Source organism: Chlamydotis macqueenii, chromosome 26 (assembly GCF_036417535.1).
Source record: "Chlamydotis macqueenii isolate bChlMac1 chromosome 26, bChlMac1.mat, whole genome shotgun sequence".
Lineage (NCBI taxonomy): Eukaryota > Metazoa > Chordata > Aves > Otidiformes > Otididae > Chlamydotis > Chlamydotis macqueenii.
In genome coordinates this window covers 3,183,431-3,200,078 of record NC_141581.1, presented here as the reverse complement: position 1 = coordinate 3,200,078, position 16,648 = coordinate 3,183,431, and the positions used below count along the sequence as shown (strand labels likewise).

The 16,648-nt window shown below is 56.4% G+C and overlaps 2 protein-coding genes across 3 annotated transcripts; both read left to right on the top strand.

Annotated features, from left to right (window-relative positions):
• Positions 1-114: 114 nt before the first annotated feature.
• Positions 115-4,472, top strand: SLC5A5 (solute carrier family 5 member 5). The gene is made up of 14 exons (XM_086767679.1): positions 115-508; positions 596-661; positions 952-1,003; positions 1,114-1,181; positions 1,257-1,411; positions 1,520-1,660; positions 2,030-2,159; positions 2,267-2,355; positions 2,482-2,594; positions 2,972-3,042; positions 3,300-3,386; positions 3,478-3,683; positions 4,056-4,159; positions 4,243-4,472. Exons 1-14 carry the CDS (start codon positions 218-220, stop codon positions 4,470-4,472), a joined length of 1,803 nt encoding a protein of 600 aa, XP_086623805.1. The 5' UTR covers positions 115-217.
• A 450-nt stretch (positions 4,473-4,922) lies between these two features.
• On the top strand, positions 4,923-16,648 carry CCDC124 (coiled-coil domain containing 124). 2 transcript variants are annotated; one of them, XM_086767499.1, is made up of 5 exons: positions 4,923-5,038; positions 6,459-6,630; positions 13,775-13,961; positions 14,288-14,402; positions 14,692-16,648. In XM_086767499.1, exons 2-5 carry the CDS (start codon positions 6,472-6,474, stop codon positions 14,894-14,896), a joined length of 666 nt encoding a protein of 221 aa, XP_086623625.1. In that variant the 5' UTR covers positions 4,923-5,038; positions 6,459-6,471; the 3' UTR covers positions 14,897-16,648. The 2 variants fall into 2 exon arrangements, with proteins under 2 accessions (XP_086623625.1, XP_086623626.1); XM_086767500.1 differs by lacking the exon at positions 4,923-5,038 and adding an exon at positions 5,500-6,295.

Genomic DNA, 16,648 nt, shown 5'->3' with positions numbered 1-16,648 from the left:
CCCCTCCAGTTTTGCCACCCTCGCCGTGCCCTGGCCTAGCCGTGCGTGCCACCTCCCTGTGCCGCGTCCCTGTGCTGCATCCCCAGCCACTTGCAGGTGCCTGGCCGGGGGCTCTCTCCCACTGTCAGCCACCACGCTGGCCCCAGAGGGGAGCCTGGAGCTGTGGGTGCCAGAGCAGCTCACCTTCAGCCTCTGGGACTATGGAGTCTTTGGGCTGATGCTGCTGATCTCCACCGGCATTGGGCTCTTCCATGGCCTCACCAAAGGCAGCCAGAAAACCACTGAGGATTTTTTCACTGGGGGACGGCAGATGTCGGCCCTACCCGTTGGGCTCTCGCTCTCAGCCAGCTTCATGTCAGCCATCCAGGTGCTGGGGGTGCCAGCAGAGGCGTACCGGTATGGAGTCAAATTCCTCTGGATGTGCCTGGGGCAGCTGCTCAACACACTGCTCACTGCCCAGCTCTTCCTCCCTGTCTTCTACCGCCTGGGGCTCACCAGCACCTACGAGGTGGGCACGGGGGGGGACGTATCCCACCCCGGAGCAGCCCCTGATGCCGGGTCAGCCCCTGATGCGCTCCCTTGTCCTTGTCCCCAGTATCTGGAGCAGCGGTTCAACAGGAGCGTCCGGCTGTGCGGGACCCTGCAGTATGTGGCAGCCACGGTGCGTGTTGGCGGTGCACGGGTGGGACGGGGGACAGTGAGGATAGAGCGCTCGGCAGGGGTTTGGATCCAGCCGTCCCGGCACTGCCTGGAGCCCCTGGGAAGCGTTCTCCTTCCCATGCTCATGTTTTCCATGGCTCAAAGCAAACAGTGCCAGGCGGGAGCCCTGTTTTGAATGAAAACCTCAATGTTTTCCCAGCGCCCGCACGCTGCGCTTGGGCAGCACCGACACGCTTCATCCCCATCGGCACAGCCGTCACCTGGGGTGCTGACCCCCCTTCTTTCCCGCAGATGCTGTACACGGGGATCGTCATCTATGCCCCTGCCCTCATCCTCAACCAAGGTGAGGTGGGGAGGTGAGGGGGAGTCCTCCCCATCCCATTGCAGCCCTGTCCCACCCCAGGCGTCATTTGCACCCTGGAAGTCTGCTCAGCACCTTCTCACCTCCTTCAGTGACTGGTCTGGATATCTGGGCATCCCTGCTTTCCACTGGCATCATCTGCACCTTCTACACCACTATAGTGAGCGCAGGCACGAGGGGGTCCCAGGGGTCCCCGGGGGTCCCTGGCGCTCACCCATGGCTCCATCCGGCACAGGGCGGGATGAAGGCTGTCATCTGGACGGACGTCTTCCAGGTCTTCGTGATGCTCTCTGGCTTCATCGCCATCATCATCCGAGGGGTGCTGCTGGCAGGGGGTCCCGCCAGGGTGCTGGCCATCGCTGCCAACGGCTCCAGGGTGAACTTCGGCGAGTGAGTCGTCCTGTCTGTCACCCTGCTGGGTGCTGACGCCGCTCCCCTGCCCTGGGGTGCTGGGGGGTCAGTGCGAGGCCCGGGCCCATCCCGTGCCGCTGCGCCCAGTTTCGACCCAGACCCGCGGAGCCGGTACACAGTCTGGACCTTCCTGCTGGGCGGCACACTGGTCTGGCTCTCCATGTATGGCGTCAACCAGGCCCAGGTCCAGCGCTACGTGGCCTGCCGGACCGAGGGGCAGGCCAGGGGGTGAGTCCACGGGGCCGCCAGCATCATCTGGATCCTGCTCTGTGTGGGATGGTGCATGGGGGCAATGGGCTGCCCTGGGCAGGGGGATGGCTGCACGCCAGCCTGTCCCCCTTTGAGGACCCCAGCGCCTGCACACCTGCACAGCCCCTGCACAAACTCTGCACCCCTGCATGGCCCCTGCACGCTTATACGGACTCCACACTCTTGCACAGACCTTGCTCCCTTGCACAGGCCCTGCACAGACCCTTCGCCGTTGCACGGACCTTTGCACAGACCATGCAGCCTTGCATGGACCCTACACAGACCCTGCACTCTCACACGGCCCCTCACAAGGCCCCCGCACCCCCGCTCAGCCGGCTGTGCTCACAGGGCGCTGCTGGTGAATCAAGTGGGGCTCTTCTGCATCGTCTCCAGCGCAGTGGCCTGTGGCCTTGTGATGTTTGCGCTCTACAAGGACTGCGATCCCCTCCTCGCCGGCTACATCTCAGCTCCCGATCAGGTACCAGCCCCCACCGCCTCTTCCAGCTCCAGCACCAAATGGAGGGCTGCGGGGGCTGGGCTCGGCTGGGGTCCAGCTCCCCGCTGACGCAGCTGCCTCCCCCACAGTACATGCCCTACCTGGTCCTTGACATCTTTGAGACGTTCCCGGGGGTGCCGGGGCTGTTCCTGGCTTGTGCCTACAGCGGCACCCTCAGGTGAGGATGGGGGCACCCCTCACCCCAAGGGAACCCCAAAACTCCCCGCAGAAGGGGACTTCAGCCCCCACAACCCCTCAAGCTGCCAGCATCGGGGCTGAGCGCTGCCGCCTGCCTGTGCTGCAGCACAGCCTCCACCAGCATCAACGCCATGGCAGCCGTCACCCTCGAGGACATGGTCAAGCCCAGGCTGCCAGCGCTGTCACCGCAGAGGCTGACCCTCATCTCCAAGGGGCTCTGTGAGTGGGGACGGTGACCATGCCGCGCCGTGCCGCGCCGCAGGGTGCCATCCCGCGCCGTGCCATGCCGCATGGTGCCGTCCCGTGCCATGCTCCCTCAGCCTGTGCTGCAGTGTGTTGTGCTACTCCATGGTGTGCAGCATGGTGCCATGCCGTGCCATGCCGTGCTACCTCATCCTGTGCCATGCCATGCCATGCCATGCCACACTGTGCCGTGCCGTGCTGTGCCATGCCATGGCATACTGCACTGAGCTGTGCCGTGCCATGCCATGCCACACAGCACCACGCTGAACTGTGTCACTTCATGCCGCACTGCACCGAGCCGCGCTGTGCTGTGCCACGCCATGCTGCTGAACCTTTCCTGCCTTTCCTCACAGCGCTCATCTACGGCACCTCGTGCATCACGGTGGCAGCTCTGGCCTCGCTGCTGGGTGGTGGCGTGCTGCAGGTGAGCCCCGGCACGCAGGGCCTGATCCGGCATGGGGGCTGAGCTTGCCCCACTGCCCCCATACCCTCACCCTCCAGCTCTGCCCGGCTGAGTGGGACCTGGCCACACGCCACTGGCTGCCCAAGAGCCCTCGAGCTGGCTGGGCCGCAGCATCCGGGGGGTCTGGGGCAGAGCCAAGCCACATCCTCATGCTCCTCTGAGCCCCTCGTAGCCCCCAAGCTGGGGCGGTGGGGAAGAGCTCTCCGTCTCCCTTCCAGGGCTCCTTCACTGTCATGGGGGTGATCAGTGGCCCACTGCTGGGGGCCTTCGTCTTGGGCATGTTCCTGCCGATGTGTGGCACAGCTGTGAGTCCTGCGGGGGGATCCGGGGGAGCTGCAGGGGTCCCACCACAGCCCACTCCCCCGGGGCTGTGCGGACCCCTCTCCTCTGCCACAGGATGTGCTGGGGGGCCTGGCTGCTGGCTTGGCCGTCTCCTTCTGGGTGGCCATAGGTGGCACCTTGTACCCTCCCAGCGCCACCGCCATGGGGGTGCTGCCAGCCTCTGTAGCCCTCTGCCCACTCTACAACCGCACCGCCAGTGCCAACCGCACTGTCCTCCTGGGACCCCTGCCTCCCCGCCAGGACCCCCCAGCAGCGGCACGGTGAGGGGGGCATGGCCCGGGTGGGGATGGCAGCTGGGGGAGGTTCTGGGGGCACAGGCGGCTTGCTGTGATATCACACCAGTTTCCCTGTTCCTTATGATGTCACATCGCTTTCCTTGTTCGTTGTGATGTCACACCGCTTTCACTGTTCACTGTGACGCCACACCACTTTGTTTGTTGTCATGCCACAGCACTTGTGTGGTTCACTGTGATCATGCCACTGTCATTGTTCACTGTGATGTCACACTGCTTTCCCTGTTCACTGTGACATCACACTGCTGTCCCTGATCACTATGATGTCACAGCACTGTCCCCATTTGCTGTGATGTCACAGTGCTGTCTCTGCCGGTCCCTGACCCCCTCCCCTCTCAGGCCAGCCATCGTGGGTGACCTCTATGCCATCTCCTACCTGTACTACGGGGCGCTGGGAACCCTCACCACAGTGATGGCGGGGGCCCTGCTCAGCTCCCTGCCAGGTGAGGCTGGGGACCGAGCAGGGACGTGACAGCCAGCACTGGGGTCCTCATCCCCCCGCAGCATCGTACCCCCTTTCCGGCAGGGCGCACCAAGCAGAGGCAGCTGCCGCCGGGCGTGCTGTGGTGGGACATCGCAAAGCAGACGTCCTCGGTGTCCCCCGCGGGCACCAAGACCGCCGGGGAAGAGCCCCCAGGCAAGGCCAGAGCCTCCCAGCCGCTGCCGGCGAAGCCGGACGGGGAGGCCGGCCCCCCCCGGGCTCCTCCCGAGCCCGGCACCGTCACCGACCCGCTGCTGCAGGAGACCCACGTTTAGGGCGCAGGGCAGGGGGACACACAGCCGTGGCGGGATGGCAGGGCCCTGTCCTGGGGTCCCCAATAAAGGAGGAGCTGTTCCCCGGGAGGAGCCTGTCCTTGGTGGAGGGACACAACGTGGAATGGCGGGGGGGGGGCGGGCCCCGCTCCAGCACGCCCTGACCCCCCAGGGGCCAGCAGACCGCACCCTGCCAAGCCCCGCCCACAGCCTGGAGCCGCTCGGCCGCGCCGCCATCTCGGGGGACGCCACCATCTTTGTGCCGGGCAGGGGAAGGGGCGGTGGCAGCGCGCGGAGTGCGCGCTCTTCCCTGGGGCTGCGCGCCGCACTGCGGGTACTGCCGCGGGTGGGTGTGTGGGGGGTGTTGCTGTCCGGCCCGCCGGTCCTCCCCACCGCTCGGCTTGGCGACACGGGCTGTGCGGAGCGGGCTGCGCCCTTAGCAAACATGGCGGTGGCGGGACGCGAGCCCTGCCGAGCCGCATGCTCGCCCCGCCCTTCCCTTCCCGCGGGAGCGACCGCGCGCGGCGGTGACGCGCAACACTCGCGACGGTCGGAGCGGCGGGGACCGGGTAGGAACGGGCCTGGGCGGCGGGTTCAGGCTTCGGGGGTCGGCCTGAGGGGAAGGGACGGGCCAGGAGTGCGGAGGGGAACCGGGGGAGAGGGGAAGGACTGAGGGGGACGGGCGAGGAGGCCTGGGGGGGGGGGGATTTGAGGGGAGGAGGAAGGGCTGGGGGGGGAGGCAGGCCCAGGCCCTGAGAGAGGGCTCGGAGAGGGGCTGAGGGGAGAGTGGCAGGGCTGGAGCAGTGCGGCGGGGAGAGGCCCGACATTTGGGGAGGAGGTGGAAGGGGAAAGCTTCCCCTTTACTGAGCAAACGGGGAAGGGCAGCTGGGGGGGCTCTGTCGTGGGAGGGGAGCGCCAGGAGGGGCGGGGCTCTGTAGGGCCCCAAGCTGAGGTGGGGTGCTGAGGGTGCTGGCACGGCGCAGGGTTCTGCTCGGCCTGCCTCGGGGAGGGGGTCGGCCTGGGCGGATGAGAGCTGGCCCTTGGGTCGGGCAGCTTGGGGCAGCCTGGCTTTGGGTGTGGGGCCTGGAGCGCAGCTGGGCCATTAAGACCGTGGGGGAGTGGGGGGATGCGGCCCTCGCCCTCCCACGCATTGTCGTGCTGGCCCATGGCCTTGGCCCGGTGCCCAGCCCAGGTCATGCTCTCCAGAAAGAGTCAGAGCACGTATCGGAGAGAAGAAGGGATTTCCTCCAGCCGGGGCTTTGAAAAGCTTGGCATTTGGGCAGCCGGCCCTAAATGTCAACCGTTTTCTGTTGTTTCTTGTTTAGCAAATAGTTATCTGCCATTAAAAATAAAGGTTTGAGATCCAGAACATGGTGTCTGCGTGGCCAGTCTCTGAGGCCCTTTCTTAGTGCCTGGTTGATTTTGTGGCTCTTGTTCTGCCTGGCTTTCAGGACTTTTCCTACCTACCTTGATGTTATAAGGGAAGTGAATATGTCACATCCGCATGGTTGCTTCTCCAAATTAAACAGGGCCAAGGGGCTGCATTTCTGACAGTTAGAGGGCTTGATATAGCGTTTGTGCTGTTTCATCCTCCTCTGCTGGCAGCGGTGAATTCCCCTTGAAGCGTGCTGGTGCAAGAACAGAAGCACCCAGCTTCGTTTTGATTCAACAGCAGAGAGTCCTTCGGCTTGCAGGGCAGTGGTGCTTTTGGCTTGGTACCAGGAACCCAGCAGCCTGATTTGTCATGTCCTTGCAACACAATAAAGAGGCGGGAGGGACTGTCCCCTGCTGAGGATCTGGGGTGGAATGAGCGGAGTTCCTGCTAGGTGAGCTGGAAGATTGCTAGATCTGCTTGGCCCAGGATCTTGAAATCAGGCAATAAAAAAAAAGAGGTTTCCATGGTGTGAGCTCCAGCTGTTTCCTGTTCCCCTGACAGTGAACCTGAGATCCTGTCCAGGCAAGGATTTGAAGCTCTCTTCTTTTCCGCAGAGCACCTTGAGTGATGCCCAAGAAGTTCCAAGGTGAAAATACCAAGTCGGCTGCTGCCCGTGCGAGGAAGGCTGAGGCAAAGGCAGCAGCCGATGCCAAACGTCAGCAGGAGCTGGAAGATGCCTACTGGAAAGATGAAGACAAACACGTGATGAGGAAGGAACAAAGGAAGGTGAATGATTAGTCAGGTAGAAGAGTATCTCCTAACTGGTCCTTTACTAAGCCCCTGAGATCCAGCCTTGCTCAGGAAGGGCCGCTTCTCCTTCTCTGTCCCCCCAGCTGTAGCTGTCTCTCCCCATGTTGTCCTGTGCTTCGTTTTGGGCAGAAGAGCTGGAACTAGTGGCTTCTCTGAGAGCTAAAAGAAGCCAAGTGTGAGAGTACGTGTAAGCTTTGATGTGTAATTCGGAAATCTGGTGGATCTTAGAGCTGACTTCCCGAGGGAGGCACTAAAAGCTTCATTGTTGGAATCATTTAAAATTGAAATAAGTAAAAGATCAGGACCTCTGCTGTCGGGCTTGATTTTTGATCAAGCAGTTCTTTAGCTTGTTTTCCTTTCTTTTTCTTTCTTAATTTTTCTTTGTTTTTTGTAGAAGGAGAAAGAAATCAGCAGGTTTAGGCATTCCAAAGGTGGGGGTTTTTTTTATCTCCCTCATTTAGCGTGCCACACATCAGGACATGTCTCTTCCAGAAGATACTCTCTGATTTCCTCTTTCCAGCTTGCTCTGCCCTGGACTGCCTGTTTGCCGTGGTGCTCAATAAACAGAGCACTTCAGTGCTCGTTTCTGGGTTATTTGTTTTTTTAACGTTGTCCTGCATCAGTGTTAGACAAATCTGCCTTCTGGTTTTGTGGATTTTTCTGGAAACAATTGTGATGACTGAGCTACCTCTTCTGAAGTTGTTTCTTTACTCTCATGCTAATCAGACAGTGCTGCTATTGACAACGTAAAAGGGATCTATGGGGTTACTGGGTTTGTACTGCTCTGTGAATTCGGTGCTTACTGAAGTTTGTGTGTTGGTACTTGAGTACGCTGGCCAGGCAGGCAGGAAGCCAGCATGTCCCCGTGACCTTGATAGCTGCGTGCTGTGTACATCTGCGTGAGTTCACCCCTAATATGTGCCTTGATGTTTGGAATTTGGAGTCCTGTGCGCTGTTCCCCAGCACAATCCTCTAATGCTGCCTAATTACTTCCTGGAACAAGGACTTATTATTACTCTAAGACTTGGCCAGCAGTGACCTATTTGACTGGGCTTGCAAAACAGCCTCCTGGAGGGGGAAGCTGTGTCGTGAGCTGGAATTGCTAACTGGAAAACAAGGGTCCACCCCAGTTCCTCAGACTGAGTTTTAGAGAAACCAGTGAGGTGGTTTCCACTCAGCACCTCAGCCAGCCCCTCTCCCTGCTCAACACTTTGCTAGTCGTCTTGCAGGATTTCTGGCTTTTCTTGAAAAGTCTGAGAGCACAGTAAGAATCTGCAGGCAGGCTAGACTCAGGAGCGTGGTGCTCTGCTGGGTGAGACCAGCTGCACCCTTCTGCCTCCCCTTGTCACGCTGGTGCTTGTCGAATTATTTCCCTTCCCTCCACCAAGACAAGGGCAGCTGTGGGGAGACCTCCCATCTGCATAAGCATAGTCTCTACATCTGAATTTCACCTGAATACTGTGTTTTAGAGCATTTTCTTCCCACGAGCCTCCCTGGGGGCCTTGCAGCTCACAGCAGCAAAAGTCTGCTTAGATAAGGAGCTGTCCTGACAAAAAGGCTCCAAGTACCTGTACAGGGGCTCTTCCTGCTGCCAGATCCTCGCACAGGTGCTACCACAACCTGAGCTTTGTGAAAGTGAGCAAATGGCCAACAGACAGGAATGAATGGGTTGCTGGGGCAAAATAAATCAGTGAGACCTTCCTCAGCTGCTTCTCCAGTGCCATCAGGCTGCAATATCCCCACAGAGAATGGAGGAAGCTGCCTGTGCCCCATCACGTCCTGGCAGGGAAGGAATGTGTGACTCAGATTGTAGATGATTTTCCGTCCTCATCCTAGAGAGGACAGAAACCAAACTGTTCACGGGAGTTAAACTTTCCCAGAGAAGTAGCTGTTTTTGCAGGCAGTGCTGGCATGAAAATAGCACTGCCGACCACAGACATACGCTGCAGGAGTGACTCGTGTCGCTCTCAGCTACTGCACTCAGAGGAGGGGATGGCCCTCCTCTGCTGGAGCGTTACGGGAAGAAAGGACCAGTGGAGAACCTGTGGGAGGATGCCCTCAGCACCTCACAGCGAGCACTAAGCGGCTCTTGCAGCTCTTCCCCAGCTCTCCAGGTGATGGCAGTAACACATTAACGGCACTGCAGCGCACCTGTGCAGCACCCCTGAATTCCTGCACCGCCAGCAGGCAGGAGTGGCTGAAAACATTTGCGACACGCTGAGGCCAAACCCTGCACCCTCCGTTTAATTCTTCCCCACCCCGCCCAGATGACTGTCGCAGCTTCAGTGAAATAAGTCCGAGCGCAGAGCTCTATTTCTGTTTCAGGGTTTGGTGGCTCTGCCTGGCAATCTGGTAGTCTCGCTGACGGGGCGGCGATGCATGTCAGCATTAATACTTGAGCGTAGAGAAGCTTAATGTTTGAAATGCAGTGCCTGCTGTCATGAGATTCACTGTTAACAGATGGCTGTCCTGCTGTTTGCTTTTGCTTCGTTTTGGGGTTTCTTTAAATGCCACCCTCCCCCTGCTCTGAAAGCAACCTTGGGAGCTTATCTCTGCTAACAGAGGATGACACTTGTTTGGTGGCTCTGTGATGCCTGAAGGAACGTCTGAGCTAATATGACCTGCCTGCGATGTGTGTATTCCTCCTCTGGCGCTTCAGCACAAGTCACAGCTTGTTACTTTCCCTGGAGAGCTCTGGAAAGCACAAAATCTACATCCTTCTTGCTGGAAGGCTGAGGGTTTTACCTAGGTAACTGCTTTTCTTTTAACATTTGGGTATCTTCATCCTTTCTGCCCCTTCCCACCTTTCCTATGCAAGGTTAGACTGCAGCTCAGAGCACGACACTCCTCATCAGCCTGATCACGGTGTGTTTTTTCTCCGTGCAATTAGCTAAAGTGTGTCTGGTGGCGGAACAGCTGCAGAGGCATGTGCGTCCTGGGTGAAGCTGCAGGCAGGCTTGGAACGGTGACAAACCATTACATCTGCTGGAGCATTATGGGAAGAAAGGATCAGTGAAGTATCTATCAAGGGCAGAGGTCTTGCAGCTGGAATTGGGCCACCTTCTCTCTGGAGACCTTGGGTTTCACTGCTTTGTGCCCTGCAGGTGCGCTCAGGAAGATCTTGCTGGCTGGGACTGCTGCTGGTGTGCTGGAAAAGATGCAGCCGAATTCCCAGTCTCCTTCCCAAACTCCCGCCGGGCTGTCTGGCTGAGGGAGGACAAGCACTCCTCCCTGTTCAGACTGTATTTTCCCTGGGTTCTGTTTGCTGAGTGCACGTATGCCAGGAAAGCAGTTCCCCTGTGTTCAGCAGCAGCTCAAAGCACCTTGGCACCTTTCTCTCTGCCTAGCGTGTTGTAGTGTCACCAGCACCGACCCACGGAGGCCTTTCCTGCGGCTTTGCTCAATGCCCTCAGTGGGAATGGCAAGGAGAGGGCGTGCAGATTATATGGAAGTGAGGAGACATTTTGTACTTGTGTACAAAGCGTCTGGGGAAGAATTCAGGTTAAGTGCAGGGTGAGTACTTGTGCTAGAAGAGCGCAGATAGCATGAGAGGGAGCAGTGACTCTCTTGGTGTGAGTTTTATGCCTTTCTCGCTCCCATTAGCCTCGATCGTGGGGTGTGGGCTGGCAGGTCCCAGCTGCAGTGGTGTCACAGACAGGCAAGTGGTGACTTTCTCTCCCCCCATCTCTGATGCAGTGCAGAATTACTCAGCTGTGAGCACCAGCTCTTATTTGGGTAAAATATTGGACAGATCAAGTGACTGTTCTTCCCTCTTTGGAGGACGTCTGCCTGGTACCAGGTATGCGATATTGAAATCTGATGGCTTCAGTGAACAATGCAGGGGACAGAGCTGTAGTGGAGAGACACCTGATGACACCAGGCTGGAGCTCAGACCCCAGAACCAACTTCCTCAGGCTTCAGTGTCCCTTTGATGCTTGCTTTGACGTGTCGGCAATGGAAGGAGTGTGTTTGATCCCATCGTAAAGCTCCAGCGTACCTCAGAGAGCCCGCTGAGCACTGAGACGTGCTCCAGGTCTGTTATGCCCCGCTCACTTTCTGACCGCATAATTTTTGCATCACTTTGCCCTTCTGCCATGCGAGAAGCAGTGTGCTTTGCCAGGCTGGTGGCACGCTCTCCAGCCTTCCTCTGAGCCTCACGCTAAGAGCTTGATTGGGAGCGCTGCTGCTTCAATTGACCGCTTGCTCTCAAAGCCCTGTGCGTGGGACCTTGTTCTCCTGTCTAGCAGGTGGGAAGCTGTTCTGAAAGCTAATGAAGTGCTCCTTGCTCAGGCAGTTCTCTGCAAGACTGGAAGCTTGCATTTTAATACACAAATCATTGGGAACACAAGTGTCCAACTAAAGAAATCTCACCTCCTGCTCCTCCCAGTGCCCTGTGGAGTGCGGAAATGCTGAAGGAGAAAATTATTCATTTCCTTTCCAGTTTTCTCATAGCTCTGTAGTATGTTTCACTTAGACAAATCCAAGCCTCAATTTCATCAGGACTTTTAAGGTGATTCATAAAAGATTAGTTTGGTTTGGCCCAACCTGAGAAAAGTCTTAAAAAATGACAGCTTCGGGCCCCTTGGGCTTTGGGGTTGGCAAGCAGGCTGCTCAGAACCGCTGCTTTTGAGCACCGCAGATGGTACACAGCAGACCTGGACGTGACAGGCTGCTGGGGAAACCCGAGCATGTAGATTTTGCAGGTCTTGTGACAAATTAGTAAAGGTGCCAGCTTATTTACTTTCTGCAAATAGAAACTCAGTTGTAAATACCAGAGAGCAGGGAGTAGCTTAACCAAGCAGCTGGGGGAGAGGAGTAACTGAAGGTGCCCTGCACGCACTGTGCAGGAGGAATGCTCTGCACCCTCCTTGCGTGCTATTTCTCCTTCATTAAGTGGATGTGTCCTCTTTGGAGAGTTTTGTTTGAAAGGAGCTAACAGCAGCAGAGTGTTACCCTTGAATTTCTGCTCTGTCAGATGTGTCGTCGTCCCAGCTGGGATGTATGATGTGAGATAGGCTGCTGAGCTAGCTGCCTTGTAGAACAGTTCCCTTTCTGCAATAAGCAGGAGTAAAAGATAATCGTCTCTCACTAAAAATGACATTTCTACTCCCTTCCCTTAGGTCGTTAGTACTTGTGTGTCCATTCCTTATCCGTCTCCTGAATTATTCAAGCCACAGCCACTCTTGCAGCCTTGCTAAGCTTCTCACCACGCCAGCACCTTCTCAGAGTTACGTTGTTTAGTCACCTCTGAGCCTCAGAGATGGGATGAGCAGCCAGGGGACAGTTTCTTTGCACTAGCCCATGTTCTAGGCATGATACCAGTATCCTGAATATGCAGTGCTGCTTTTCCTGCATGTGCTTGATATCTAATTAAATGGCTTTCTCTCTCTGACTGCTGGATCTTCAGCGATTTCTGTGATTTCTGCCTTTCTTCTGGCCTGGGACATTAATCTCTCCAGTTTTGGAGTTTCTGCTGGATTCTTCCTTAAAACTGCCTGATGCTCAAGCAGAGTCTGGTGGCCAAGCTGGAGATCCCATCTGGAGCTGGAGCTGTCCTGCACTGTGCTGAGTGAGGCTGGGCAAAAGCCCCTGTGGCTGCTCTTGTGAATAAATTTTTAGGGAGGAAAGACAGTCTTCCCCTGCCTCTCGTTACCTCCTTCTCATTCTAGGGCTGGCCAAAATCCCTTCTTGGGAGACCAAGTAAATTTGTTTACTCAGCCTTTACTAGAAGAGGGAGAGGCCTGACAGGAAAGCAGCAGGCAGGGAAAGCTGATGTCTTAAATAAATGAGTTTGCACTTTGAAATCATGCACGGGCCAGTTGCTGGGGCATTGTGTCTGAAGGCGCTGGCACTAAGCGCTTAATGACCAAGAATTTGAAGGCTGACAGTTGTAATAAAGGCTTCATCCCTCTAATGGTTTTTTTTTTCCCATCCTTGGCCCCAGCTGCTTGGAGTGGAGCTATGTGAGGCTTCCCTTCCTAGTTGGGTTGAAAGGCCTGGTCCTTGCTGCGCTTCATGGAAGTAGCAGCAGCCTGAGGAGGTGTTTTGATTCTGTATTTGTGGGCTTTGGTTCTGTGTTTTAATTGGGTTTTCTTTAAACTCTTGAGCTGTGGAGTGAGTTATGTTTCTTTTCTTTAGTAGAGTCTCAAACCCCAGCCTTACTGTCTCGGAGTGGGCCCCCTACCCCAACACGTGTAATTTTGCTCCAGCTCCTTAAACACTGATGAAGACAGCAGGTTGTGTTACTGCTGGGGTGGTTTTGCTGTGCAACTGCCTTTGAGCAAACCCATCCTGTTAACACTCAATTGGTTCGTTGTGCCATCCCTGTGAATAATGGATGAGGACCGTAATTAAGTGTCCATGTAACTCACCGAAGTACGAAATCCTTTGCAGCATGTGACGCTGCCCCTGAGAGAGATGTTCACTTGTTGTTTCTTTGTTTTTGCCAGACCTTACAGGCTTTGGGAGAGGAGGAAAAAACCTCAAAGCCAAAGTGCTGAAAGCCCCTAAGGGCCTGTTGCACGGTCTTGTCTCCCTCTTCCCTGGGCCTTGGAGGGCAAAGTGGCTCTTAAGCTCCTTCTGGAGCACTTTACAATTACCACAAGAGCTGCGTTGCCTGTTGAATTCAGTCTACCTACCTGCCCTGGCTATTAGGAAGAGTGTGAGCCAGACCAGAGGATGAATTCAGCCTCTTGACTGGCTTGTCTCAAACAACTGCTGAACTTTCAACCTCTGACCACTTATTAAAATTAAAGTGGAAAACTTAATCTGATTGTCAGCAGTCCTGGCTGGTACCTGCCGCTCCTTCTTGACAGCAGGATTATGTTTCGCTGTACGGGGAGCCAGCGTGTGGTTGCAGACAGGGCAGGGACAGGGGAATTATTATTCTGAAGGGACGGGCCAGGCCATTGCTATCCGACTGGAGGTCGGAGGTTCAGCCAACGTCTCTTCTGATAAGGTGAGGACGGTGCTGCACTAGCCACAGAATTGAGGAGCCAGTTCCTGTTCAAGCAGCGTTCCCTGCTCCTGTAAGGGATAGTTTGATCTCTCTGCTTCTACTGCTGCAGGGGGTGATCGAAGGCATAAGGGTGGGGGTGAGCCGGTCCTTTCTCCCTTCCAGGAAGAGAGGGAGAAGCGGCGGCTGGAGCAGCTGGAGCGCAAGAAGGAGCTGCAGCGCCTGCTGGAGGAGGAAGACTCAAAGCTGAAAGGGAAGTCGCCTAAGCAGGCCACTCCGGGCAAAGTCACTAGGGCCCACATCGAGGAGACAATCAGGAAAGACCAGCAGCTGAAGGAGAATGCAGATGCAGGTTTGGTGGTACCGTGGAAACGCCCTGATAGCCGTGGGGGACTGGGGAGCAGAGCTGGGGGCTGTTCCCTTTTCACCTACTGTCACTGAAGGACAAGGAAAGCCAGAGCTGCCTGCAGTTATTGTGTGCTGTATGCTTTGCTGTATCTAGGTCTAACGCCCAAATGGGGGGAAAAGGAACCTGCTGTCACCTTGAGGTGGGAAAACAGAGCTGCAGAGCAGGCACTCTGCAGCACTCTGCTTTGGAAAAGGCTGCGCCTCTTCTGAGGTTTTTGCATAGACTGGATGTGATACTAACATTTCTCTCTTTCCCCCCTCCCTGTGCAGTGGAAAAGGAGAAGACTCACTTGGAGGTACCCTTGGAAGAGAACATCAACAGAAGGGTACTGGATGAAGCATCGGTGGAGGCCAGGACGATTGAAGATGCCATTGCTGTCCTTAGGTACATGGCGACATCATAGCAGTGCTCTCCTTTGAAGGTGTCTCTTTCCTTACGAGAAATTATTGCAGACACTCCCTCCCCCAGGACCAGCTTCTTTTTACACTTTTTTTTTTTTTTTTCTTTTACCCACTTTGTGGGTAGGGGAAGGATCACAGGGTTTTCTTCTTTGTCATCCAAGTTTTTCCATATACATTTGGTTGCGCTGACAGGGGATCGGAGCAGGGCGAGCGGCTGGTGCCTGTGGGGAGGTGTCTCTGATGCTGTCTCTCTCTGACTTCTCTCCCGGCAGCGTTGCCAATGATCTGGACCGGCACCCCGAGCGCCGGATGAAAGCTGCATTCACAGCTTTTGAAGAGGTCAATCTGCCACGCCTGAAGCAAGAGAACCCCAACATGCGCCTGTCCCAGCTCAAGCAGCTCCTCAAGAAGGAGTGGATGAAGTCTCCAGAAAACCCCATGAACCAGAGGCACAAAGCTTACAACAGCCAGAAGTAGAACTAGAGCTGATCATCCCCCATGGACAGTGGGCTGGAGCCCCAGGGCTCTGCTCAGATGAAAACAGGAGACAGAAGGAAGAACTTCCTCTCCTTTTGTTTCTCTTCCCCACCCTCACTTTCTCTCTTTCTCAGTTCTTGGATTTAAGATAAGCACGAAGCCACGGCTCGCCTGGGGACCCTGCAGTGTCCTGGCCTGTCCCTGCGATGTGCTCACCCTTCCACAGGCAGCTGGTGCAGAGTGACCTGGACTAGACTAACACTAGTATCTTCATGCTTCCAAATTCGGTTGTTTTCTTATAAAAAAAAAAAAAAGCTACTAATTTGCTTCCAGACTTACTGCATAGGCAGCGCTTGTGAGTTTGTTGGCTGCCGAGGTCGGGACCCCCTGTGCTGGCTAGCCCTGTGCATTAACCTGCTCACAGCCTGGACCTCAGCCAAACTGCGTGCATCCCTGCCTGTACTGTGGCTGCACCGCACCGTCGTGCTCTGCAGGGTGAATTTTGCAGCAAGGGCACCTGCTCCCTGTTACACTTGTCATCCTCTGTGCTGGAATGTCCCTGAAGAGATTCCAGACTGGGATCGCTGTTTGCCCTGCCTGCTGCCAGCCACCGCTGTCCTCTTGATCTCAATTGGCAGGGACAGGGAGGAGAAACCACAACGGGAGCAGAAGCTCTGCCAGTGCGCTGCTGTGGGCAAGAGAGAAAATAACCTTCCATCTTCAGGGAGGAATGGGAGAAATAACTCAGCACAGCATGGATCATGCCTTGTCTACGCAGGGTGCTGGTGCCAGACTTCTCTGTGTGACTTTCCCAGTGGCCTTGCCCAGGCTCTCTCACACTGCTGGTGGGACAGGAGAGTTCCTGGAGGGGCTGCAAGCCCGCGCTACCCAAGAACTGCCCCAAGACGGGAAGCTGCTGCTTCTCCCATCGCTTCTTCCCCTGCCTGCTCCCCTGTGGGCCTGTGGAAGGGGATGTGAGGCTGTCAGCTTCCGCCACTGCTGGACTGAGGGCACTAACTGGGCTGTGCCGCCTCTGCTCCCCTCTGGCTGGGGCCACGTGGTCTGTCTGCCGGCCCAGGCAAAAAAGAAATCAGTGAGCTCCCTTGGGAGGACTGTGGCAGCAGCCGGGCAGCGCTGGAGAGACCTGCCCCTCTCCTTGAGTGGGCACTGGGTTTTCCTCTCTTCCCTCTCTCCTTTTCACATCTCTTCTGGTCTTTGGGAGTGAAACTCCTTCCTAAGGTCTAAACCCTTGACCAGGCAGCAGCTCCCTTGCCATTGGTGCTTACTTGTGTGTTTAACTGGTTTAAACTCTGCCGGGCTGGCTTGGCATCCTGCTGGGGTTTCTTCTGATGGTACTAAACAGGGTTCATCTCGAGCCAGGATCGCCTGCCAGCAGGCAGGGAGGGTTGCAGGAGTTCTCGAGGCTGCGGGGATGTTTGCACTTTGGTGGTGAAGGGGTTTGAGGAGATGATGCTCAAGCTGAAGCCAAGAGCCTGTGGCCGTTTTGGGGCTCTCGCCAGCCCTCTCTGCACCCTGCCTGCAGAACCAGGCTGAGGGAGCCAGGCCAGCCCCCTGCCAACGTCCCTGCACTCCTCCTCCCAGCCCAACCAGTAAAGGCAGGGAGGAATCCACTCTGCGTCTCCCCTTTCTGTGAGAACTTTGTTGTGTTTTAACTCAATTGAAAATTAAAAACCCCCACACCCTGTTAACTTGTTGAAGGAATAAAGGCCTGGGTTTCCTGGCTTGCTCTGG

Excerpts from the sequence above, each read along its gene's own strand:
- SLC5A5 (XM_086767679.1), top strand. The coding sequence starts at position 218 with ATGCTGCTGATCTCCACCGGCATTGGGCTCTTCCATGGCCTCACCAAA. Across the intron at positions 1,412-1,519 it reads TCCAGGGTGAACTTCGGCGA|TTTCGACCCAGACCCGCGGA; the intron begins GTGAGTCGTCCT and ends CGCTGCGCCCAG. Across the intron at positions 2,160-2,266 it reads ACATCTCAGCTCCCGATCAG|TACATGCCCTACCTGGTCCT; the intron begins GTACCAGCCCCC and ends CCTCCCCCACAG.
- CCDC124 (XM_086767499.1), top strand. The coding sequence starts at position 6,472 with ATGCCCAAGAAGTTCCAAGGTGAAAATACCAAGTCGGCTGCTGCCCGT. Across the intron at positions 6,631-13,774 it reads TGAGGAAGGAACAAAGGAAG|GAAGAGAGGGAGAAGCGGCG; the intron begins GTGAATGATTAG and ends TCTCCCTTCCAG. Across the intron at positions 14,403-14,691 it reads GATGCCATTGCTGTCCTTAG|CGTTGCCAATGATCTGGACC; the intron begins GTACATGGCGAC and ends CTCTCCCGGCAG.